Genomic DNA, 25,656 nt, shown 5'->3' with positions numbered 1-25,656 from the left:
CCATGCTCTGGAAAAAACAAACTGGACAAGAAAGTATGAACTAAATATAAATGTAATCAAACATAAAAATATCTTTGATATATAGCAAGTGGGAAGAAAAGGATCAAAAAGAAACACACCAAATTGTGTGTGTGAAGGGGCTGGGTGGTTATTCTTCCTTTGTATACTTATGTATCATTTTAGATGTCGCACTGAAAATTTTTTTTTTTTTTTGAGACAAAGTTTCACTCTTGTCACCCAGGCTGCAGTGCAATAGTGTGATCTTGGCTCACTGCAACCCCTGCCTCCTGGTTTCAAGTGATTTTCCTGCCTCAACCTCCTGAGTAACTGGGATTACAGGGATGCGCCACCACGCCCAGCTCATTTAGTATTTTTAGTAGAGACGGGGTTTCTCCATGTTGGTCAGGCTGGTCTTGAACTCTTGACCTCAGGTGATCCACCTGCCTCGGCCTCCCAAAGTGCTGGGATTACAGGCGTGAGCCACTGGGCCCGGCCTGAAATTTTTTTTTTTTTTTTTTTTTGAGACAGAGTCTCTCTGTTGAACAGGCTGGAGTGCACTGGGCAATCTTGGCTCACTGCAACCTCCGCCTCTCAGGTTCAAGCAATTCTTCTGCTTCAGCCTCCCGAGTAGCTGGGACTACAGGTGCGTGCCACCACACCCAGCTAATTTTTTTTTTCACACCCAGCTAATTTTTTTGTATTTTTAGTAGAAACAGGGTTTCACCATGTTAGCCAGGATTGTCTCGATCTCCTGACCTCATTATCTCCCTGTCTTGGCCTCCCAAAGTTCTGGGATTACAGGCATGAGCCACCACTCCTGGCCCTGAAATTTTTTTTTTAACAAAATAACAATAAAGAGCAAAAGGACCAGCAGAATAAATGTAGGACAAACCTGACCTTGAGTCATGGCTCTACTACTGATAAACATAGTAGTCTTAACCTCGTAGAATCTCAGGACCTTGTTCTCATAAGGCTGTTGGAGGACCAAATGAGAGTGTTTATTAAGCCTTTTTAAATCAAAGTCTTGCCCATTGCTTTTAAAACGGCAGCAGTTATGGAAAAGAATAACTATTTTCAGAAAGGATATTCTCCATTTTATCCATTCCTGTGCCTTTGTAAAGCTCTTTACAGAATTTGAAAGTAAAGCTCTTATCATTTATATTGCAGATATTATCCCTAGTTTGTCATTTTCTTTTGGAAGTTTCTGGTTTTCACTTGGGCAAAATATACTGTCTTAATGCTTTCTGGATTTGCTTGTTTATTCACTCATTTAACAAATATTTATTAAGCACCTACCTTGTACCAAGTATTGTGCTAGGAGTCCAAACACACATGCCAGATAGATGGTCCCTGACCTTATGGGGCTTACAGTCCAGGTGTAGGACCAGACTTAAAGTCCATCTGTACTCTACGAATATTAAAAGATTCACCTACATTTTCTACTAGTAACTAACTCCTATGAGTCTTGTTCCATCTGATTCTATGCCTTTCTCTGTCGGTCCTCTGCCTGCAGGTGTCCTGGTAAAGGTGGTGGAGGTGTACTTCTGTGAGCGCTGTGAACAGAGCTTCGCAGAGCCCACTCTGCTGGCCCTGCACCAGTGCAGTGAGACCCATATACAGCCTGTGCAGGGCCTCTCTAGCCTCCCATGCTCTGTAGAGCTGCCTCCCGGCAACCCAACCCTCCCTGACGCTCTGCAGGGCCAGAGCCCACCAGTTAGTCCCCTATCATGCCCTGTGTGTAGACAGGAGTTTGCCCAACCCCAGGCCCTGAAGAGCCACTTCAAGATTCACCGGGGCACTCCTGACACCTTCTCCTGCCCAGAATCTGGCTGTGTGTTCTCTGCTGAAGATCGCAAGGGTCTGCAGCACCACCTGAGGCAGACTCACAGAGCAGTTCCTGTGCCCTGTTCTTTCCGGGGCTGCCCCCTGCTTTTCGGGAGCCAGCAGGGCATGGAGCTGCACCGGCAGGCGCATTACCCTTTCCACTGCAGCCACTGCAGCTTCATGGGCTCCAACGTCAAACTCTTCCGGCAGCATCAGCGGAGCCATGGTGCTGGGACACAGGGAGAACTTTCTGCCGTTCAGGGCCTTCCATCCCAGGAGCTGCTGCCAGGTATGAGGCCAAGGGCCAAGCAGTTCCTCTCCTGGAGTTCAGCCACAGTTGATCTTATAGGAGAGGCAGTTGTTTCCAAGGCCATGAATGTACATGAATATAAGAGAATCTAGATAGTGGCTCAGGAGGATGGAATTACTGGATGACATGGGAAGGCATCTTGAAACAGTGGAATATATGGGACAAAGAGGAAGTCTTTGTGACAATGAGTGACAGTTGGCTTAGGCTACCTGTGGCTTGAAGTTACTTAACCAATATTCTCTAATGATCCATTTCACAGCTTTCTGAGAGCAAAAGCAAAAATGACCATCATTGGCTATGGCCACTGTAGACTTTCCTTTAGAGCAACTGGGGATTGAGCAGTAGAAGCCAGGGTTATTTTAAAAAGGAAATAACCGTTTGGGCTAGGCACTGTGGCGCATGCCTGTGATCCCAACAGTTTGGGAGGCCAAGGTGGATGGATCCCTTGAATCCAGGAGTTCAAGACCAGCCTGGGCAATGTGGTGAAATCCTGTCTCTACAAAAAATACAAAAATTAGCTGGGTTTGGTGGCGCATGTCTGTAGTCCTAGCTACCCAGGAGGCTGAGGTGGGGGATCACTTGAGCTCAGGAGGCGGAGGTTGCAGTGAGCCAAGATTGCACCACTGCACTCCAGCCTGGATGACAGAGTAAGACTCTGTCTCAAAAAAAAAGAGGGAAAGGAACTTTCAAGGGAGATGGTGTTTTACTAGTTGTCATTCCTCTTGGTCCCAAAAAAGCATTAGAGAGCAGAGGAGCAGGAGGAAACAGAGAAAACAGGCCAGGAGAGGGCAGGATTCTGATAAGAGAAGGAATTGCAGTCTACCCATTCTCTACTTTCAGCTCCCGATGACCTCAGTGACCTCACTGCTGTCAAAAGGGGTGCTCTCTGAGGTTTGAGTGACTTTAGACTGGAACATTGCTAATAACTTAGCTCTTGGTCCTCCTATTTCTGTCTTGAGTGGAAATACATTTATACATAAAACCCAAGATTTCCTTATGCTAAAAGTGGAAGAGGGTGATTATTTCAGCCAGTAGGTGGAGAAGTATAAGCATTTAGTGCTGTCATTGGCTCCTGTAGACTTTATCAAGTTTTATGTATCTCCAGCTCCCAAACTGCCTCCAGGAGGGAGAGAACCTTCACAGGAAGCAGGTACACCCCTGCCTGGGCAAGAGACAGCTGAAGAGAAGAATGTAGAGAAAGAAGAGAAGAGTGACACCCAGAAGAACTCCCAGAAGGCTGTGGATAAAGGCCAAGGGGCTCAGCGGCTGGAAGGTAATGACATCCTAAGGCTTGAAGCCTTTGGTGGTGGGGAAGAATGGATTGTTGAAACCGTGGTATTGAAGCTCTGGGGTTTGTTTTCTGAGCTTTGGTTCGGATCCTTTTATTCTGTTCTACCTTGACTCAGAAGTCAAGGTCTAGTGGGAAAATGATGAATGAGTGAATGATAAAGACTTTAGTAATATAGCATTGGGGTAAATCGAGTTTGCTTCACTGGGCTGGTTTTCCTCAGGCAGAAAACTCTAGCAGGGAAGCAGGAGGTGATCTTCATCATAATATAGAGATGCCAGAAGTTATTGATGATCAACAGCCTATTTTGTCTGGCACTGAGCCCTCAAATACTTTTTTCTGAATCTTTGCTTCCCAGTTTTTCACCTCGGTAGAATATTTGAAAGTCATCCCACAAGGAGCACAGTTGTTATCAAGGTGAATAAGAAAGATTTGGTTGTATTTATTAACAACTTCATTATTATTAGAGCCTGTGAGCCAGTGTTTGGAAGTAAGAGTTCTTTACTTTCTTTTGGCTCACTCCCTTGGGGACTCTTCCTTCTAACTAATCTTGCTGATGCTTCTGCCTGCCCCCATAGAACAAGGCAGGAAAGAACAAGAATGCGCCATTCTAAGCAGCTCTAAACAAAGACTCAAGAGCAGGTAGCTGAGTAAAGCACTTCAAACAGGATGTCACAGCAAGGCCTGAGAAGCCCTTATGGTTTTGCTTCTCTTAAAACTTGAGTTTCTCACCTTTTCTTTGAGACTACAGTGTTTGAGACCCTTTTGCCTGGTTTCCTGGAGAGAGGCCACACATTGTTTGTGTCTGAGCAAATTGTGGTTCTCCCATTATCTGGCTATCCCCAGAAAAATCTCACTCTCTCAACTCTGTTCCCTCCCCCAGGGGATGTGGTCTCTGGCACCGAGTCCCTCTTCAAGACCCATATGTGTCCAGAGTGTAAGCGCTGCTTTAAGAAGCGGACCCATCTGGTGGAGCACCTTCATCTCCACTTCCCAGACCCCAGTCTCCAGTGCCCCAACTGCCAGAAGTTCTTCACCAGTAAGAGCAAGCTCAAGACCCATCTGCTGCGGGAGCTGGGTGAAAAGGCCCACCACTGCCCACTGTGCCACTATAGTGCGGTGGAGAGGAATGCACTCAACCGCCACATGGCCAGCATGCATGAAGATATTTCCAACTTCTACTCAGATACCTATGCCTGTCCTGTCTGCCGTGAGGAATTCCGCCTCAGCCAGGCCCTCAAGGAGCACCTCAAGAGCCACACGGCAGCAGCCGCGGCAGAGCCGTTACCCCTTCGCTGCTTTCAGGAGGGCTGCAGCTATGCGACACCCGACCGCAAGGCCTTCATTAAGCACCTGAAGGAGACGCATGGGGTGCGGGCTGTGGAGTGCCGCCATCACTCATGTCCCATGCTCTTTGCCACAGCCGAAGCCATGGAGGCCCACCACAAGAGCCACTACGCCTTCCACTGCCCCCACTGTGACTTTGCTTGTTCCAATAAGCACCTATTCCGTAAACACAAGAAGCAGGGCCACCCTGGCAGTGAAGAGCTGCGCTGCACCTTCTGCCCCTTTGCCACCTTCAACCCAGTGGCTTACCAGGATCATGTAGGCAAGATGCATGCTCATGAAAAGATCCACCAGTGTCCTGAGTGCAGCTTTGCCACTGCCCACAAGAGGGTGCTCATCCGACACATGCTTCTACATACCGGTAGGATGGTTTCCATCCTTACAATAATGTAATAATGATGGTGGTGATAATGGCTACAAAGGGCCTTGCATACATTTTCTCATTTGACCCAAAATTCCTAGAGATAGATCTAGTATTCCAGGTTTACAAATGAGCCTTAAGTTGAGTGTCACTTAGCTAGTAAAGTAGTAGAGCTAGGATTTGAATCCATGCAGTCTGATTCCAGAGCCTGTGCTCTAACCACTGTGGTGCTATGCCTCTTAAGCCCCTGTCCAGTTCTGCCCACCCCTAGTCAGGCTTGAGTGGGTTAACATCAAGCCTGAAGAAACCCAAACCAGGACAAATTACCTTACGTTGCAATTCATGTTTTGGGATGTGCTAAGAGAGACGGGCGAGGGGACTGAGCCATCCACATGCATATGGCCTTCTATAGCTCGGGTGTCCATGACACTGAACAAGATCACCTTCAGTGACCTGGAAGTTGCAGATGTTTAACTGGCACTCGTAACTGTCTTCCAGCATTCTTGATGCTTTAGATAACAACCAAACCAAGCTTCCTGCTACAGCATCATCCCATTTGTGATCTCTATGTCAACATCAGTGGATTGACAGGACAATTTTAGAATTTTCATCAAAGACACTGGTTTGGGAGAAAAAAAATTAGGTAGCCTGGGACAAAGCCATTATTCTCATTGAACTCATTCCTGTACATGCTTTAGTCACAGAATCTCATGTTTCTGAGGCCTTTCCAAGAGGCTTAATCTTGTAAGTAAGGCAGGTAAAGATGAGAAAAGAGACAAACTCTGAGACCTACTTTAAGATGACACAGATAATGTTAGAACTCTGCAGAGTACCATGTTGCCAGCCTTTCACCATAGGGAATGGGGCTGGGTGAGTGGGCAGGGACAACAAGGAGGGGTCTTGAAGGAACCTGGCCCAGCCTGTCAGTGCCAGGTCTTGACCATCAGCATGAACAGCTCACCTTTGAGTTCTCACTGAGTTTCACTAACAACTTTGGAACATCTCATATAATCTTTATACCAACCTTTTGGAGACAAGGAAACAGACTGCTGGAAGCCACGTGGTAGTCAGCTAGGATTTAAACTACCACTTAATGGCTCTATGATTTCTCTGTGCCTCAGTTTCCCTATCTGTAAAATGAGGGTGATAATAGCACCTGCCTCTTAAGGATGTTCTGAAAATCTGAGGAGAGGAGGCTTTTTTTTTTGAGATGGAGTCTGGCTCTTTTGCCCAGGCTAGAGTACAGTAGCCCAATCTCAGCTCACTACAAGCTCCGCCTCCCGGGTTCCCTCCATTCTCCTGCCTCAGCCTCCCGAGTAGCTGGGACTACAGGCATCCGCCACCACGCCCAGCTAATTTTTTGTATTTTTAGTATAGACAGAGTTTCACCGTGTTAGCCAGGATGGTCTCGATCTCCTGACCTCGTGATCTACCCGCCTCGGCCCGTCAAAATGCTGGGATTACAGGCATGAGCCACCGTGCTCAGCCAAGAGGAGGCATTTTTTTACAAAGTGCTCAGAAGAGTGCTATTCACATAGTAAGAACTTTGTTCATGTTGGCTGTTAATATTTTTATTACTATGTTGGACTTCAGAATTCTTGACCATTCTGTTCTGTTGTCTCATTTATTTTTCCTTTTCTAGAAAACAAAAGAATTGGGCTAAGTAGAGCAGTTGACCATAGTGACAGCAAACTGTAAAACAAATCAAGAGTAGACTTTAAGCTGGTTTTGAAAAGCTTGGGCTGGGCACGGTGGCTCATGCCTGTAATCCCAACATTTTACAAGGCCAAGGTGGGCGGATCACCTAAGGTCAGGAGTTCGAGAACAGCCTGGCTAACATGGTGAAACCCTGTATCTACTAAAAATATAAAAAATTTAGCCATGCGTGGTGGCAGGCGCCTATAATCCCAGCTACTCGGGAGGCTGAGACACAAGAGTCGCTTGAGCCCGGGCAGCTGAGCTTGACAGTGAGCTGAGGTCACGTCACTGTACTCCAACCTTGGCGACAGAGTGAGACTCTGTCTTAATGAAAAAAACAAAGAAAAAAAAAAGAAAAGCTTGGTCTTTACTTTCTTCCCATCTTCATTGGTGTGAGAGTGGGGGAGTAGTTATCTGAGAGGGCTGTGAAGCAGCCTTCGTTATTGTGAGGTTTTCACCATCACAGGTAGCACATGCAGCTGTTCCTCACTGGCATCGGGGCAGCCTTGCTGGAAGAAATGGTCTGTCCACTTGCTCTCTATCTGACCTGTGTTCTCTCCCCTCATCCTCATCCCCCATATAAGGTGAGAAGCCTCACAAATGTGAGCTGTGTGACTTCACATGTCGAGACGTGAGCTACCTATCGAAGCACATGCTGACCCACTCCAACACCAAGGATTACATGTGCACTGAATGTGGCTATGTCACCAAGTGGAAGCACTACCTCCGTGTGCACATGCGAAAACATGCAGGAGACCTCAGGTACAACACACACACAGGCCTCTGTCCCAATCCCAAGAACCTTGTGCCAAGCTAGCTTCCTCTTGGATCTAACTTCTGGCCCTATTGCTTTCTCCGGTCCCTGGAGAGTCTCTTCCTAAGGCCGGGCGCAGTGACTCACACCTGTAATCCCAGCACTTTGAGAGGCCGGGGCAGGCAAATTGCTTGAACTTGGGATTTCAAGGCCATCTGGGCAACACCCCATCTCTACTAAAACTACAAAAATTAGCTGGGCATGGTAGCAGACGCCTGTAATGCCAGCTTCTTGGGAGGCTGAAGCACTAGAATTCCTTGAGCCAGGAGGAGGAGGTTGCAATGAGCCGAGGTTGCACCACTATACTCCAGCCTGGGTGACAGAGTAAGACTGTGTTTCAAAAAAGAAAAGGAAAGAAAAAAGAGAGTCTTTTCATAACACCCTTCTCTGTTCCCACTTTCTCAACTGCATTGCCTACAGCTGGCCCCTGTGACTGTGGCTCAGTCACATGGCGAGCACTCTCTGGGCTCTGGGAAGGGAGTATAGACCTACAGTATAGGCCTAGAGGCTAAGGTGTACTTGAGTTCTCAGAGTTTGGCCCTGGGAAAGTGAATAGACTCTGTATTCATGCTCCAGTCTTGGCCACTTCCAAATCCAGGCAAGTTCTCTGACCTGTGGCACAGCTGGCTAAGGGGTTTCTAGAGCTGTCATGCTCTTATGTGGGAGAAGGGAAACGAGGCACAGAAACCTGCCCTGTGGAGTTGTAGCCATGTCAGCTCCTTGGAAGTGTACAATGGGTCATGCTGATTCATGATTATATTAGGAAGGCAGTACAGAGTAGGGCTTAGAACACAGGCCCTGAAGCTAGGCTGTCTCTGCTCCTGGCTTCCTTTGTAACCAACCTTAGGCAAGTTATTAACTGCTGTGATTTGGTTTTTCTCCCTTGGAAAATAGAGATACCAGTTTCATAGGGTAGTGAAAAGGAGGGTTATATCAGGTGACACATGTACGATACTGAGTGCAGAGCCTGGCCCACAGCAAGTATTTACTGAGTGATTCTTAGTTGTTGTGATTAGTTATTGTGGTTACCTCCCCCTTTCTCTCCTCACCAGGTATCAGTGCAACCAGTGCTCCTATCGCTGCCACCGGGCTGATCAGCTGAGCAGCCACAAGCTGCGGCATCAGGGCAAGTCTCTGATGTGTGAGGTGTGTGCCTTCGCCTGCAAGCGGAAGTATGAGCTGCAGAAGCACATGGCTTCCCAGCACCACCCTGGCACAACGGCCCCGCTCTACCCTTGTCACTACTGCAGTTACCAGAGCCGCCACAAGCAGGCTCTGCTGAGCCATGAGAACTGCAAGCATACCCGCCTCCGTGAGTTCCACTGTGCCCTCTGTGACTATCGCACCTTCAGCAACACCACACTCTTGTTCCACAAACGCAAGGCCCATGGCTATGTGCCTGGAGACCAGGCCTGGCAGCTCCGCTACGCGAGCCAGGAGCCAGAAGGGGCCATGCAGGGCCCGACACCCCCACCAGATTCAGAGCCCTCAAGCCAGCTGTCTGCCCAGTCTGAGGGGCCAGGTCACGAACCTGGGACTGTGGTGGATCCCAGCTTGGACCAGACCCTGCCAGAGACAAGTGAGGAGGTCAACACTGGAAGACAGGAGGGCAGTGAGGCTCCCCATGGGGTTGAGCTGGCTGGCAGTTCCAGCCCAGCAGAGGTGGAAGAGGGCAGCTGCACACTACACCTAGAGGCCCTGGGAGTAGAGCTGGAGTCTGTGACTGAGCCACCCCTTGAGGAGGTCACTGAAACAGCCCCTGTGGAGTTCAGGCCCCTGGGACTGGAAGGGCCAGATGGACTGGAAGGACCAGAGCTATCTAACTTTGAAGGTATTGGGACTTCTGACTTGGGTGCTGAAGGAAATCCCCTTCTGGAAAAGCTAGCGTCGGAGCCCTCCACAAATCCATCCTTAGAGGAGGCCCCTAACAACTGGGTAGGAACCTTCAAGGCAACTCCACCTGCTGAGACAGCACCCTTGCCCCCGTTACCTGAGTCAGAGTCGTTACTCAAGGCTCTAAGGAGACAGGATAAAGAACAAGCAGAGGCATTGGTGCTGGAGGGGCGGGTGCAGATGGTAGTGATCCAGGGAGAGGGGCGAGCCTTCCGCTGCCCACACTGCCCTTTTATCACTCGCCGGGAGAAGGCCCTGAATCTGCACTCCAGGACTGGGTGCCAGGGCCGTCGAGAGCCCCTGCTGTGCCCTGAGTGTGGGGCTAGCTTCAAGCAACAGCGTGGCCTCAGCACCCACCTGCTGAAGAAGTGCCCTGTTTTGCTCAGAAAGAACAAGGGCTTGCCCAGACCAGATTCACCCATCCCTCTGCAACCTGTGCTCCCACGTACCCAGGCCTCAGAGGACACAGAAGGTGGGAAGCCCCCACCTGCACCACTAGAAGCAGAGCTACTGCTTCCGAAAGATGTTCCTTTGGAGCTTCCCAGGGAGCCAGAAGAAACAGAAGAGCCTCTTGCCACAGTCTCTGGTTCCCCAGTCCCTCCTGCAGGAAACTCCTCGCCCACAGAGGCCCCGAAGAAACACCGCTTTGAGCAGGGCAAGTTTCACTGCAACTCCTGCCCATTCCTTTGTTCCCGGCTCTCCTCTATTACCTCTCACGTGACTGAAGGCTGCAGGGGAGGACGTGGCGGGGGAGGAAAACGAGGGACCCCCCAGACCCAGCTTGTGTCCCCATTGAGCAATGGGGACTCTGCTACCCTGAAGAATGGGAGTACAGAGTCCAGCTCTGGTGATGGGGATACAGTTCTGGTTCAAAAGCAGAAGGGGGCTCGCTTCTCCTGCCCCACATGTCCCTTTAGCTGCCAGCAGGAACGGGCTCTGAGGACTCACCAGACCCGGGGCTGCCCCCTCGAGGAGTCTGGAGAGCTGCACTGCAGCCTCTGCCCATTCACTGCTCCTGCTGCCTCTGCCTTGAGGCTCCACCAGAAGCGGAGGCACCCCACTGTGGCCCCAGCCCGTGGGCCCCGGCCCCATCTGCAGTGTGGGGACTGTGGCTTCACCTGTAAACAGAGCCGTTGCATGCAGCAGCACCGGCGGCTCAAGCACGAGGGGGTGAAGCCTCATCAGTGCCCCTTCTGTGACTTTTCCACCACCAGACGGTACCGGTTAGAGGCTCACCAGTCCCGACACACAGGCATTGGCCGCATCCCCTGCAGCTCTTGCCCCCAGACATTTGGTACCAACTCGAAACTGCGCTTGCACCGGTTAAGGGTACATGACAAAACACCCACCCATTTCTGTCCACTTTGTGACTATAGTGGCTACCTTCGCCATGACATTACTCGTCATGTCAACAGCTGCCACCAAGGCACCCCAGCCTTTGCCTGCTCCCAGTGTGAAGCCCAGTTCAGCTCAGAGACAGCACTTAAGCAGCATGCTCTGCGCCGACACCCCGAGCCTGCACAGCCTGCCCTTGGCTCTCCTGCAGAGACCACTGAGGGCCCCCTGCACTGTTCCCGCTGTGGGTTGCTGTGCCCCAGCCCTGCCAGCTTACGAGGACACACCCGTAAACAGCACCCACGGCTTGAGTGTGGGGCCTGCCAGGAGGCCTTCCCTAGCCGACTGGCTCTGGATGAGCACCGGAGGCAGCAGCATTTCAGCCACCGCTGTCAGCTCTGTGACTTTGCTGCCCGGGAGCGGGTGGGCCTGGTGAAGCACTACCTGGAACAGCATGAGGAGACTTCAGCAGCTGTGGCAGCCTCAGATGGGGATGGGGATGCTGGCCAGCCCCCTCTGCACTGCCCCTTTTGTGACTTCACGTGCCGCCATCAGCTGGTACTAGATCACCATGTGAAAGGGCATGGGGGCACTCGTCTCTACAAGTGCACCGATTGTGCTTACAGCACCAAGAACCGGCAGAAGATCACCTGGCACAGCCGTATCCACACTGGGGAAAAGCCTTACCACTGTCACCTCTGCCCTTACGCCTGTGCTGATCCCTCTCGCCTCAAGGTAATGTCAGAGGATATGGGGCAGGAAGTGGAAGGAGCACAGGCTCTGGAGTTACACTGCCTGGGTTCTGTAAAGCTGATGCCTCCAGATATTAGCTCTGTGACTTTGGGAAAGTTCCTTTACCAAGCCTCAGATTATTCATCTGTTAAAAAGGAGATAATACCGGGCCGGGTGCGGTGGCTCAAGCCTGTAATCCCAGCACTTTGGGAGGCCGAGTCGGGCGGATCATGAGGTCAGGAAATCGAGATCATCCTGGCTAACACGGTGAAACCCCGTCTCTACTAAAAAATACAAAAAACTAGCCGGGCGAGGTGGCGGGCGCCTGTAGTCCCAGCTACTCGGGAGATAATACCAACTTCATAGGGTTGTTGTAAAGATAAAGTTCCATATTGTGGCTCACCTATAATCTCAACACTTTGAGATACGAAGGTAGGAGGATTGCTTGAAGCCAGGAGTTGAAGGCCACTTGGCAGCAAATTGAGATCCCATTACAAAAAAATTTTTTTTATTAGCTAGGCATGGTGGTATATACCTGTAGTCCCAGTTACTCAGGAGGCTGAGGTGGGAGGATTTCTTGAGCCTAGGAATTTGAGGCTACAGTGAGCTATGATCATGCTACTGCACCCCAGCCTGGGTAACAGAGCAAGACCCCATTTTAAAAACTGGGGCTAGGCGCGGTGGCTCGTGCCTGTAATCCCAGCACTTTGGGAGGCCGAGGTGGGCGGATCACGAGGTCAGGAGATCAAGACCATCCTGACTAACACTGTGAAACCCCGTCTCTACTAAAAATACAAAAAATTAGCAGGGCATGGTGGCAGGTGCCTGTAGTCCCAGCTACTCGGGAGGCTGAGGCAGGAGAATGGTGTGAACCCAGGAGGCAGAGCTTGCAGTGAGCCGAGATCATGCCATTGCACTCCAGCCTGGGTGACAGAGCGAGACTCTGTCTCAAAAATAAACAAGTAAATAAAAATTTATTGGCCAGGTGCAGTGGCTCATGCCTGTAATCCCAGCACTTTGGGAGGCCAAGGCCAGAGGATTGCTTGAGCCCAGGAGTTTGAGACTAGCCAGGACAACATGTGGAGACTGTCTTTATAAAAATAAATTTTTTTAATTAGCTGGACCTTGTGGCACATGCTTGTAGTCCCAGCTACTTGGGAGGCTGAAGTGGGAGGATCGATTTAGCCCAGGACGTTAAGGCTGCAGAGAGCTGTGACCATGCCAGTTCACTCCAGCCTGGGCAATAGAGTGAGACCCTGTCTCTTCTAAAAAAAAAAAAAAAATCCCTAGCAAGAAACTGAAGATTAAGAAAAATGAAGTTCCATAATGTCTGCTTACCATATGATAAAGGCGTAGAATAGGGTGAGAACAATCTGGATAATAACAGCTAACATTTATTGAGCACTTACTATATTTCTAGCACTATAATTCTAATCATTTCAAAAATATGAGATATAGATACTTTATTCCCCATTTTATAGATTAGTAGTCCAAGAATTAGGGATTAAACCATCGGGGACATAGCTAGTAAGTGACAGAGCTAAGGCAAACCTAGGATACCAAACTGACAAAACTCAGGGACCTGGTTGGTAAGCGGCCTATGGACAGGATGGGAACAGGGAACAGGGTTATCTGCCAACAGTTTCTCTGCCTATTTACCCCTACTTCTACATCCAGTGAGTACCAAAGGGTACACATTTTCTGCTTTTTGCTCTTGCTCTTCCAGTACCACATGCGGATCCACAAGGAGGAACGGAAGTACCTGTGCCCTGAGTGTGGCTATAAGTGCAAGTGGGTCAACCAGCTCAAATACCACATGACCAAGCACACAGGTGAGTCTGTGTGGTTTCACAGGCCTGAAGGGTTCCCTTGTTCCCTGGCAAACCTCACCTCACCAAGGTTGGTCCTTGTTCCAATTCAGGGCCAACATCAATTTTCACATTGGGAGTAGAGGGTAGGCTGGGGTTGTATGTGCCAGAATGGCTCCCCAACCCACTGGAGACCTGTCAGAATCAGAAGGGTAAACCTGAGAACCTGTGCATATGTAATTTCCAGAAGCTTCCCAGGTGACCGTGTTATGAGGTCAGTCATTTTTCCCTTCGTGAGAACCCCCAACTCAAACTTGGGTGACTGAGGGCAGATTTGCCTGGCTCTTTCTTATACAGACATGACAGAACCATCATGAGTTAAAAAGGAGAAAGTGGAGGGGTCTCCTGTTCCAGTCTGTCCTTTTCTTCTCCTGGGTATGGATGGAATCCACAAACTCAGTTCTTGAAAGCACACAATCATGTGCCTGTGCTTCCTGCATCTGATCTTCCCTGTGCGGAGGAATTGATTAGGAGCATTTCAAGGCCCTCTGCTTTTGTGAATGCCACTTCTTTCACCTCTACCTCTTCCCTCCTAAGTATTTCTTTTTCTTTTTTTTTTTTTTCTTTTTTTTTGAGACAGAGTCTCACTCTGTTGCCCAGCCCAGAGTGCAGTGGCGTAGTCTCAGCTCACTGCAAGCTCTGCCTCCCAGGTTCACACCATTCTCCTGCCTCAGCCTCCTGAGTAGCTGGGACTACAGGCACCTGCCGCTACACCCAGCTAATTTTTTGTATTTTTAGTAGAGACGGGACGGGGGTTTCACTATATTAGCCAGAATGGTCTCAATCTCCTGACCTCATGATCTGCCTGCCTTGGCCTCCCAAAGTGCTGGGATTACAGGCGTGAGCCACTGTGCCTGGCCCCTCCTAAGTATTTCTTTTACGTTTTTTTTTTTTTTCAGTGACAGGGTCTTGCTCTGTTACCCGTGCTGGAGTGCAGTGGTGCAGTCATAGCTCACTACAACCTCAAACTCCTGGGTACACATGATCCTCTTGCCTTAGCCTCCCAAGTAGCTGGGACTACAAGTACACACCACCACGCCCACCTAATTTTTTTGTAGAGACAGGGTCTCACTTTGTTGCCCAGGCTGGTATTTGGCTTTTCAAGTTGAACAAGCAGTTGTGTTTAAATGAATTGACAAATTCCATGAGTACCCTGTGACCAAAAGAGGGTTATAATTTCCCATGTGGAAACCCTTCCATATTTGAGTATTCATTACTCTCATGTAGTTAGTTGGTTAGAGGTCCAGTTAATCTTCAGCATCCATTGGGCACCCACAACATTGATTGCTGGGACTACAACATTGATTTCTTGTTGATGTACAAGGACTCTGTGTTGGAAAGGCACAGGGCCAGGTGCGGTGGCTCATGCCTATAATCTCAGCACTTTGGGAGGCCAAGGAGGGCAGATCACCGGAGGTCTAAAGTTCAAGACCAGCCTGGCCAACATGGTGAAACTCTGTCTCTACTAAAATACAAAATTAGCCAGGTGTGGTGGCGCATGCCTGTTATTCCAGCTACTTGGGAGACTGAGGCAGGAGAATCACTTGAACCTGGGAGACAGAGGTTGTGAGCAGAGATTATGCCACTGCACTCCAGCCTGGGCAACAAGAGCAAAACTCCATCTCAAAAAAAAAGAAAAGAAAAGAAAAGAAAAAAAAGAAATGCCAAACAGGACTGGAGGACTGGAGCATTCCAAAGATATGGTCATTAGTCAACTTGCTGCTTGCATTCTTTATATCCACCGATCACAGTAACTCCATGGCCCACTGAACCTTGCTCCACCGCCTTTCAATGATGATTTGTTCCCTGTCTTGTAGGACTGAAGCCATACCAGTGTCCCGAGTGTGAGTACTGCACCAACCGGGCTGATGCACTGCGTGTGCACCAGGAGACCCGGCATCGAGAAGCACGGGCTTTCATGTGTGAGCAGTGCGGCAAGGCCTTCAAGACGCGCTTCCTGCTGCGCACCCACCTTCGCAAGCACAGTGAGGCCAAACCCTATGTGTGCAACGTGTGCCACCGTGCTTTCCGCTGGGCTGCTGGCCTGCGCCATCATGCCCTCACCCACACTGACCGCCACCCCTTCTTTTGCCGCCTCTGCAACTACAAGGCCAAGCAAAAGTTCCAGGTGGTCAAGCACATACGCAGGCACCACCCTGACCAAGCCGACCCAAACAAGGGTGTGGGCAAAGACCCCACCACCCCCACAGTGCACCTGCATGATGTGCAGCTGGAGGATCCCAGCCCTCCTGCTCCTGCCGCTCCCCACACTGGACCTGAGGGCTGAAAGCCTGCCCCACATCCTGAATAGGAAGAGGGTATGGTCTGAGATGTGCAGACTGGGATCAGCACTAACCTGAGGAGCCTAAGGAAGGACTGGCTTTTGAGGAGCAAGGGTGACTAGAACCTTCCTGGGACTCTGGCTATAGTACTTTGAAATTATCACCCATATAAAAGGGGGACATGGACTACAATGTTGATTTCTTATTGCTGTACATTGTGTTTTTAACCTGCGAGTTCCCGGTTTCTTCCCCATCACTCCATCGAAGTCCCTGGCTATAAGATCTGGATTTCACCCACTCAGTCTTCTCTTTCCTTCTTACTGTGTCAAGTCCTATTTTCTTTCAGAATCTTCTAAAAACGGTTGTATCTAACCGCATGTGCTGTTGTGCCTAATGCTCTATAAAGCATGTTAAACAGAAAGTGGTTACTACATTATAGATTTATCCAAATCCCTGTCTTAACATTTCCAGGCTGTCATCTTGATCAACTCTGTCCCCTCTCAGACCTCTGCCTCCCTTTTGTCTCCTTCCATCTTCACTTAGTATTGATTCTGAAACAGGCCTAGGTCTGCCTTCTCTCTGTCCTTGAGCTGTCTTGACCCTTGGCCAGCTCCCTACTTCAAGCTCCTTTGTCTACCTGTATCTATAAAGGGAGGATTGCTACCCACTAAGCCTCCTCCTAGAAGCAACTTTAGCTCATCATCAATCCTCAGACTGGCTCAGCACCTGCAGTAAGGTGTTAAAGTACAAGGATACTATGGAAAGGCAGATGACTAGAGAGGAAAATCTCCAATTCAGAATTCTGTAACTGCTTCACAGTATAATTCTGTAGTGCCTTACTATATAATTGATCATCTAACCTGGGACACACTGGGAAAACTTAAAGAGGGTACTATTAATAATTATGCTGGGACAATAGACATAAACCAGCATGGTTCCAGCCAGAATCTTCAGGAAGGCTGGGACCACATAATCTTTTGTCTTCTTTTGCCCTGATTCTTAAAAGCCATACTCTGTGTCCTTCCTATGTAGCACATACAGGAGGTCTCCTGGGAACTTCTTTCTCTACCTTTTCCTTCTCTCACCTGACTACCCAGATGTCCCCACAACCCTTGTGCCTCCCCTCCTTGCCCAACAGTGACAGACCATATTGAAGCCAAATTGGAGAGAGATATATTTATACCAGTGGGGCCAAGGAGGAAGCAGTCCAGTGGGGACTGTGAGTGCTGTGCAGTGTTCTCTTGAGAGTCGTACAGTCCTGGGGTCAAGTCTCTCCCTAATCTTTGCCAGGGAAGCCTTGAGCCTTGATTTATCCTTCCCTTGGCTTTGGGCTTTGAGGAAGTTGGGAGTGGAGGAGATGATGCTTCTTTAGGTTTCTCTGTTCCAAGCCCCTCTGAATTTCTAGGTGCAATCTGCCTTCACACAGAGTTGATGGGAAAGATTAGTCATAGATGTTGGTATGGGATTGAGCCTATAGCAGGAGGAAGAAGGGAACTCCAGTATAGAGTACATAAAGGGAAAGGGCAGGAAAGATACCAAAGGCTTATGAAAACAAAGGAAGGAAAGAAAAGAGAAAAAAGGTGGAAAGTCAGGTCCCAGATTTGCTTGTTAGGAAGGATGAGGTAATTTTGTGCCTAGGAATGCACAATCCAAAGCTTGGTTTTCACCACTTCCATTTGTTCTCTAGAGCGTCCTTCCAGGTGTTTCGCACCATCTAAAGCCAGCACACAAACCCTTCCCGTGAAGTGCCCACCTCAGGACTCATCCCCCTCCAGACCTTCTCGGATGCAGATATACACAAAGATGGAAGCTGGGCAGAGGCTGATGCCATCTTTGGACAGCAGGTGAATGTGGCGGTAACCTGGAAGGGGCAGGAGGACAGCATTAAGAAGGCAGTCAGCTGGGGTATTGGCCAGGGGTCAAAGGGGCTGGCTCACCTTGTTGCATGCAGGTCCAAGGCAGGGTGTACTGACCAATAAAGTCATTTCGGGATTTCCAGTCATAATCCATTACCACAAAACGCAGCATGGCAAGTTCAGGCACCAGCACCCGGAAACACAGTGTCTGCCCCCAGTATGGATTAAAACCTGAGTTGGTGGATAGAAGGAAATGAAGAAGACATTATGACAGTCTTCTTGACTGGGTTGCTTTTCTCGTGTTCTCATTTAATCTAGATGGCAATCAGCATTTTATAGGTGAGGAAGAAGGCTCAGAGTAAGCAAGTAATTTGCCCAGGTCACTGGAGCTTTTAAGTAAAGAGCCAGGATTCTTTGTACTGTTCCACACTGCCTCCCGTGTAGGGACATGCAATAACAGAGACTAGACTTAATGGAAGGCAGACTAGAAGGAAAACTAGTCATGCTTCTACCCCCCCACTTCCCCAGCACTGCCAGTTTCTCACCATTGTTCTCCACATAGTTGGTCTCCTGCCGTGCTGTGTCTAGACGGACACCAAAGATCTGCACTTTCACCAGTGGATCCACAATGGACCCCTCTTTGGTCTTGTTGAGTTTGGGGAGTTGCTGACCACTGATCACCTGTAACGAGGGCTCTGGAATCTCACGAGTTCCTGCTCAGCCCAGCCCCACCTGACCCTACTCCCAATCCCAGGGGAGGAGAAGCTTTTTGGTTTGCAGAACATCCTCCATGGGTAATATATTTTCTTCTAGTATTCTATCTGCAATTTAAAATGCATCCAAGGGCCAGGTGCAGTGGCTCACACCTGTAATCCTAACATTTCGGGAGGCCAAGGTGGGTGGATCACTTGAAATCAGGAGATCAGCCTGGGCAACATGGTGAAATCCTATCTCTGCTAAAAATACAAAAATAAGCAAAGCGTGGTGGCGGGCGCCTGTAGTCCCAACTACTCGGAAGGCTCAGATGGGAGAATCACTTGAACCGAGAAGGCGGAGGTTGCAGTGAGCGAAGATCATGCCACTGCTGCCACTGCACTCCGGCCTAGGCAGCAGAGCAAGACTCTGTCTCAGAATAAATAAATAAATAAAATAAAATGGATCCAGGTAGAAATTCAACAGTTTGAAAGTAGGCATGCTAATGACAGCAGCCTCTTTTTTTTTTTCAAAGAGACACGATGACACTCTTGCCCAAGCTGGAATGCAGTGGGGTGGTCATCACTCACTACAACCTCCAACTCCTGGGCTCAAGTGACCCTCCAGCCTTATTAGTCTCCTAAGTAGCCAGGACTATAGTCATGTGCCAGGCTAATTTTTAAATTTTTTGTAGAGACGGGGGTCTTACTGTTGTCCAGGCTGGTCTCAAACTCCTGGGCTCAAGCAATCCTCCTGCCTTGGCCTCCAAAGCGCTGAGATTACAGATGTAAGCTATCGTTCCCAATCAGCCTCTTTTATAGCACTTCCTGTGTACCAGGAGTTGTAAGAACTTCATATTAACAACTATACTCCTTATAACCCTGTCAGGCAGGTGGTAGTGTTACCCCCATTTTGCAGGTGAGCAGACTGAGGTATGGAGAGGTTAAGGAACTTGCCCAACATTACCCAATTAGGAAGTTGTGGTTTGAAGCTAGGCAGCTGGCTCCAAAAGCTAAAACTAGACAGTTAATATTCCTGTCAGGCCTAGCCACCTCTTTCCTCACTTCTATCCCAGTTATCTCAGTTTCTTCCCAACAGTTTATTTCCATTGTACCTGGATTAAGAGAGTCTGGGCCTTGAAAGGGCTGATGGGTCTCTCGGGGTGGAAGGAACTTTGGTTATCACGCAGGAAGTCTGGCTTCAGCACATAGCCACAGCCGCCATTCTGGCGGAAATGCCCATCACAGATGTCCATTTCAAGCCCTGCAGTCTGCATATTCATGGCCACTGAGGGCCCCAGGAGAAAAGAAGAGCAAGATTCACCATGGAGGCCTTCCAGCCCCTCTTTGAGGGAGTTAAGAAGATAGGTATAGGGTACATGGTACCTGCTGGTAATACCTCCACTGATAGCACTTCTCAGCCTAGCGATTTTCTTGAGCATTCCCCAACCCTACTGTCACTAGAGAGCTTATTTCCCACCTGCTGCTCCACTCCCTCTTCCCAGTTCCTGCTGCCGCCTCACCCATCTGGCAGCCTGCATTCCAGAGTTCCTGGGGGTTGTAGTTGGAAGAGTCGGTCCTCAGGCCACTGGGATACACACGGCTTAACTGCCAAGTATTGTGCTGCACAAACTCATTGCCTATAAAAGGGTATAGAGAGGGAGATGGAAGCGGGGTGGAATCTCCCACTTCCCTAGTCCCAAGGACCCTGCCTACCCTTCACCCTTCTCTCCAGCATCTGAAGCTGGCTCCAGAAAGTTTCACTATGCCTCTCTATTCTGTTCCATCCAGACCATCTTCCCCAGCTTTCCTGCCCCTAGACCCTTGAGCCACTATTCATAACTCCTCTACCCATGCCTGTTCTGAGGAGTTTCTGAACTCCTTCATCCCTCCTTAGATACCTTGTCTTTTTTCTTGGGACTTACCTGCCAGGCCTTCGGGCCTGAACCTATCCATCCCGCTTCCCCCCCCATCCCTCCATTTTGGTCCTGACCAGCCTCCTTGATGAGGCGCTTGGCCTTGGTTTCAGAGAAAGATGATATCTCATAGAAGTGGTAGTGCTCCTTTGAATGTGTGAAGCTGCGGAATGAGACAGACTTCAAGTAGATAACCAGGGAAGAGAGGGCTGGACACAAGATGTTCTTGGATTTCTGGAAAAGGTGTAAAAGAAGATGGAATTGAACCCTCAGCAGTCTGAGAGAGAAGAAGCTAATGGCCATCCAACCTAAACCTCTGCCCACTGCCTCCCCGGTGTATTCTCCCTCCTGCCTCACCTGCTGGGACAAGAGAAGGGACTCAGGCTTGGAAATAGCCTGGGTCACAATCTGACAACAGATAGATGGACAAAACAGCGGACACGTCACAACCTGGGGGTGGGAATGGGAATAAAGGCGGTCTGCATGTACTGCTGGGATCAGTGTCAGCCTCTGGGCTTGTGTTTGCTCTGTGTTACGTCCTGGGTAAGAGGTTTTAAATCTATTATTATTTTTAAACAGGCATTATCCTCCCTCCCTCTCATTTAAAACAAAGGAACAATAATCTTTGGTCAAAATGTACATGAATCCAGACAGATATGTCAAGGTATGCAAATGGTCATGGAAGTCACACCTGGAAGGATGTGAGAGTCCCAGAGTTTTATCTTTGGATTTGTCTCCTGAATTCCCATTTCCATCCCTGGACATGGCAGCAGGTTAGACACCACAGCCCCAGAAAGCACAGGATAAGCTAGGAGTCAGTCAGCTGAATGAGCCACACAAATGCACGAGAGAGAAAGGCAGACTTCAGACCAGGATCTTGGAGGCCCCACCAGTGGCATCCCTTCTCCCTCTGCCTCCCTTCCCCATAGGGAGATGGACCACTCTAGCATAGCCTTCTCAGAGCCCTCAGCTTCCCCACCTCAAAGCGCTCTCCTTCCTGCTCTGGCTACTGCTGGTCCTTCCTAAAACCCTTTCCAAGAAGCTTTCTCTGTGCCCACTTTGGTTGAGGTCACAGCAATCATTCCAGTCACCCCTACTTACCCAATATAATAATGTTACACATACAGACACACATCCCCTCATTACTGGTTTTCAAGCTGGCCTTTAAGAAGACCAAGAAGTACAAAAATGTCTTAGGAGTCACTAGGGCACCCAGGAGAGAGCCAAATGGGTGCTTCAACTAGGATGGTTCTGCATTTATCTATTTTGTATAAGATTTCATTAATAAAAAAAATTAAAAGATTTTGTGGCCCAAAGAAGTTGGAAAACCACTGCAACATACCTATATATGGCAGTATATAATCTATGTTGATGCCATATATGCATTCTTAAATCTCCTTCATTGGGAGGAAGGGTCATTGCTCCTTGGCCCTGCACCTTGCACGGCTCCAGTCTTCACGAACAGGCCGTCAGCTTGTGCAAGTTGACTAAATACCAAAGCAGAAAGACCACTCCTGGCTTACCTTCTTTTTGTCCTTAATCTGAAGGTTCTGCTCCTGGGGCTCAGGCTCAGGCTCGGTCTCAGTCTCAAACTGGGACTCCAGCGCCAACTCTGACTCATGCTCACCCTCCAGCTCAGGCTCTACTTCCTCTTCCTCATATTCCAGGTCTTCCTCAAGTGTTAACTTCTTCCCCTTCACCAGGATCTTCCTCCGAAGCTCCTAGGGGACAAAAATGAAGGGGCCTGTCTACCTGTCTGCTCTCGGGTACTGCTGGGAATCATGCCAGCCTCATTGTTCTCAAAGGCAGAGGAAGTGAGTGAGTGGTCGGAAGTTCCTGAGGGAAGAGATCAGCTGCTTGATACATACAATTGGAATACCCATATTGTTAAGCAAACTTTTAACATCTCTATCTATATGGAAAATAATATATGTGGCCTCCTGCCACACATTTGACACAGTAAATACTCCTTATAGATTAGAGATTTACATGTCAATATAAAGAACATAAGAATACCATAAGAAAATAGGGAATCTTTTTTAATAATCTTTTTTTTCTTTCTTTTTTTTTTTTTGACGGAGTCTCGCACTGTCGCCCGGGCTGGAGTGCAGTGGCACAATCTCAGCTCACTGCAACCTCCACCTCCCATGTTCAAGTGATTCTCCTGCCTCAGTCTCCCGAGTAGCTGGGATTATAGGCGCCCACCAGCATGCCCAGCTAACTTTTTGTATTTTTAGTAAAGATGGGTTTTCACTATGTTGGCCAGGCTGGACTCGAACACCTGACTTCATGATCCACCTGCCTCGGCCTCCCAAAGTGCTGGGATTAGAGGCGTGAGCCACCACACCTGGCCTGAATAATCTTACTGTGGGAAAGCCTTTAGAAACATGACTTGAAAACTCAGGGCCAGGCGCAGTAGCTCAGGCCTGTAATTTGTGAGGCTGAGGAGGGTAGATCACGTGAGGTCAGGGATTCGAGACCAGCCTGGCTAACATAGTGAAAACTCATCTCTACTAAAATACAAAAATTAACCAGGTGTGGTGGTGCACGCCTGTAATCCCAGCTACTCAGGAGGCTGAGGCAGGAGAATCACTTGAAGCCAGGAGGCGGAGGTTGCAGTGAGCCGAGATCACGCCATTGCACTCCAGCCTGGGCAACGCGTGAAACTCTGTCTCAAAAAAAAAAAAAAAAAAAAAAAAAATCTGTTGATAGCTGCTTGTTATGGGAGAGGTTGGGATTATGATAGGAGGGGAGATTTCCCTTTATATGGTTTGTATAGTCCACAACAACTATGAACTACAAGGAAAAAAATCAAGATACTTCCACTGAGAAAAAAAAATAATGTAAATTGTTGATTTAAAACCTAGAGAACTATAAATAGAATTCTGTGTTCAATTAGATTTTAAGTTAAAATTGTCTCCAAGGACATTAAAGAGCAAGGTGGTCCATCCGAGGATAGAAAGAAGGGAACAAAGAGGGGCCTAGAGGAAGGAGCCCAGGTAGAGGAATCCGGAAGCCACAGCAGAGTCTGGGCTGGAGGAACAGTGTCCCTACCTCAGGTGAGGGCAGCTGAGTGGGCAGCACCCCATCCAAGGTGGTGCTCAGCAGCTGCTCCCCCAGGATCTCAGTCAGATGGCGGGCCATGGTCTGTTGCTGCTCCCAGCTGCAGTGGGTTTCCAGGGACAAGATGACTGGGTAGTCTGACGTCTGGTGGTGAGGGGAGGGAACAGTGGATTCAGAGTTCTAAAACACTGCAACCTACTTCTTCAAGTACCTGCTTCCTAGGCCTCCCTACTTACTCACTCAAATGAGTATCCTGATCGCTAAACTCTTCCAACTCCATTATAGGATTCAGTGAGATCTTGCTGGGTCTGAGGCCCATGCCTGAGACACTGCCCACAGCTAAAGACACATTCACATCTTGGGATCCTAAATCTCATACCTGTGCCAAGTCTGACCCAGGCCCCTCTGGGACCTTTGAGTTTTCAGGCTCTGAGTGGGAAGGCCAGGCCACATTCCCTGGTTATGTGTTCATGTTGCACTCTCATGCTTTCATCCTCCAGATTCCCGTTGTTCTTCAGCCCTACTCACCACTATCTCGGTGTTTCCTATCCACTTCTTCCAGAAGGGTGATAGAACTTGTTAGAAGTAATAGTTTTTTTTTGTTTTTTGTTTTTGTTTTTGAGATGGAGTTTCACTCTTGTTGCCCAGGTTGGAGTGCACTGGTGCGATCTCAGCTCACTGCAACCTCCACCTCCTGGGTTCAAAGGATTCTCCTGCTTTAGCCCCCCCAAGTAGCTGGGATTATAGGCATGTGCTACCATGCCCAGCTAATTTTCTATTTTTCTATTTTTAATAGAGACAGGGTTTCTCCATGTTGGTCAGGTTAGTCTCAAACTCCCAACCTCAGGTGATCCACCCGCCTCGGCGTCCCAAAGTGCTGGGATTACAGGTGTGAGCCACCATGCCTGGCCTGAAGAAGTAATAGTTTCTAACCATAAGTAATTACCTCCATAACTATGAATTATTAGTAACATGTCCAACACTTATTCATAATCAGCCTTTAGTATTTGCCTGATGCTTTACAGTTAAATCCTCTCTAGCTGGAACTCCCCCTGCACTCCTCCACCCTCCCCAGACCCAGAGCCAGTCGCTCTTCTCTCAGACCTTCTGGCCTCACCAGTGTCCCCATTCTGGGGCTACTACCTGGAAGGCATACTGTGCTACTGTGGCCACGACATCTTTGAACAGGATGCGGGAGGTCAGGGTGTGTCCGTGGTAAACGACAGGTTCCCCACTAGGTCCATCCCATACATCCACCTCCACGCAGCGGCACCCCCGCTTCAGGGCCCTGAAAGAACCCCATCCCCCCAAGAGATAGAAGAGGTCAATATCGGATCTTCTACCTAGGGACTGTCTCCCCACTCTGGAGAGAGAACAGCGCTCACCAGCACTTACCCATCCAGACCCCTTCAAGCTACATCTGCATAGAGCCTTCTCCATCCATGGGGACACTGCTGCAAGCTCACGCTGATCTCCACCCATACTTCAGCCCACCCGACTCACAGTCCTTCCATAGCAATCTATCACACATTGGCTCATGATGCTTCTGGTGTTCTGGTTTTACTTATTTATTTATATTTACTTTTATTTTTTTGAGATGGGGTCTAAATCTGTCACCCAGGCTAGAGTGCAGTGGTGCGATCATGGCTCACTGCAGCCTTGACCTCTCAGGCTCAAGCGATCCTCCCACGTCAGCCTCCCGAGTAGCTGATACTACAGGCACACATCACCATGCCTGGCTAATTTTTGTATTTTTTGTAGAGACGGGCTCTCACTATGTTGCCCAGCCTGGTCTCGAACTCCTGGGCTCAAGTGATCTCCCCGCCTCGGTCTCCCAAAGTGCTGGAATTACAGGCATAAGCCATTGTGTCCAGCTGGTGTTCTGGCTTTATATCCCTATACAACACCCTGGTTATTCAAACTGTCAGTAAATTTACACCTTAATTTCTCAGCTAGACTTCCTAGGGTGGAAACTATATGTTCCACTCATCCTTGTATCCCTTGAAGCTACTAGTTCAGTTGCTGGGTAATACAAAGATATCTTGACTATTCAATCTAATCCATGATTAGTCACCATAAAATCAGCAACTGCTTATTAGCTATTGACATATGGATTATCTCTTCACAACAACCCAGACAGAATAGGCACTGTTACCATCCCTGTTTCATAGATGGGGAGACTGAGGCATAGAGGTTAAATACTTAGCCCCAGAGTACCAAGTGAAAGAGCTAGAAATTATATCTGATTTATATTTATATATTATATCTGAAAGATATAATTTCAGATGGTCTGACTCCAGAACCTGTATCTATACATATATATATATAAAATATATATATATATATATATATATATTTTTTTTTTTTTTTTTTTTTT

General features: G+C 48.7%; 2 protein-coding genes across 8 annotated transcripts in view; one reads left to right on the top strand and one right to left on the bottom strand.

Moving 5' to 3' along the window:
• The window catches only part of ZNF142 (zinc finger protein 142), a 26,898-nt gene extending 6,185 nt beyond the window's left edge, over positions 1 to 20,713 (top strand). For 4 of the 7 annotated variants that reach the window (XM_023221150.3, XM_023221166.3, XM_023221156.3 and 1 more), the window contains 7 exons: positions 1,514 to 2,113; positions 3,240 to 3,407; positions 4,306 to 5,130; positions 7,413 to 7,590; positions 8,695 to 11,605; positions 13,329 to 13,434; positions 15,288 to 16,173. In XM_023221150.3, coding sequence (XP_023076918.2) covers positions 1,514 to 2,113; positions 3,240 to 3,407; positions 4,306 to 5,130; positions 7,413 to 7,590; positions 8,695 to 11,605; positions 13,329 to 13,434; positions 15,288 to 15,757 — 5,258 coding nt within the window. In that variant the 3' untranslated portion in view covers positions 15,758 to 16,173. Of the gene's footprint in view, positions 1 to 1,513; positions 2,114 to 3,239; positions 3,408 to 4,305; positions 5,131 to 7,412; positions 7,591 to 8,694; positions 11,606 to 13,328; positions 13,435 to 15,287; positions 17,597 to 18,170 lie in introns of those variants that run through there. The other 3 variants (XR_002733476.3, XM_023221183.3, XM_023221173.3) reach the window with 3 other exon arrangements.
• Positions 17,463 to 25,656, bottom strand: part of PLCD4 (phospholipase C delta 4) — a 21,715-nt gene continuing 13,521 nt past the window's right edge. The window contains exons 7-15 of the mRNA XM_023221205.2: positions 24,423 to 24,567; positions 23,271 to 23,423; positions 21,740 to 21,937; positions 20,294 to 20,450; positions 19,824 to 19,940; positions 19,416 to 19,588; positions 18,154 to 18,289; positions 17,690 to 17,839; positions 17,463 to 17,613 (exon numbers count right to left, since the gene is read on the bottom strand). Of these exons, the coding sequence (XP_023076973.1) occupies positions 17,507 to 17,613; positions 17,690 to 17,839; positions 18,154 to 18,289; positions 19,416 to 19,588; positions 19,824 to 19,940; positions 20,294 to 20,450; positions 21,740 to 21,937; positions 23,271 to 23,423; positions 24,423 to 24,567 (1,336 nt within the window). The 3' untranslated portion in view covers positions 17,463 to 17,506. The remainder of the gene's footprint in view (positions 17,614 to 17,689; positions 17,840 to 18,153; positions 18,290 to 19,415; positions 19,589 to 19,823; positions 19,941 to 20,293; positions 20,451 to 21,739; positions 21,938 to 23,270; positions 23,424 to 24,422; positions 24,568 to 25,656) is intronic.

Source organism: Piliocolobus tephrosceles, chromosome 11 (assembly GCF_002776525.5).
Source record: "Piliocolobus tephrosceles isolate RC106 chromosome 11, ASM277652v3, whole genome shotgun sequence".
Classification (NCBI taxonomy): Eukaryota; Metazoa; Chordata; class Mammalia; order Primates; family Cercopithecidae; genus Piliocolobus; species Piliocolobus tephrosceles.
The sequence above is the reverse complement of the archived record's forward strand: the minus strand, read 5'-3'. Positions and strand labels throughout refer to the sequence as shown.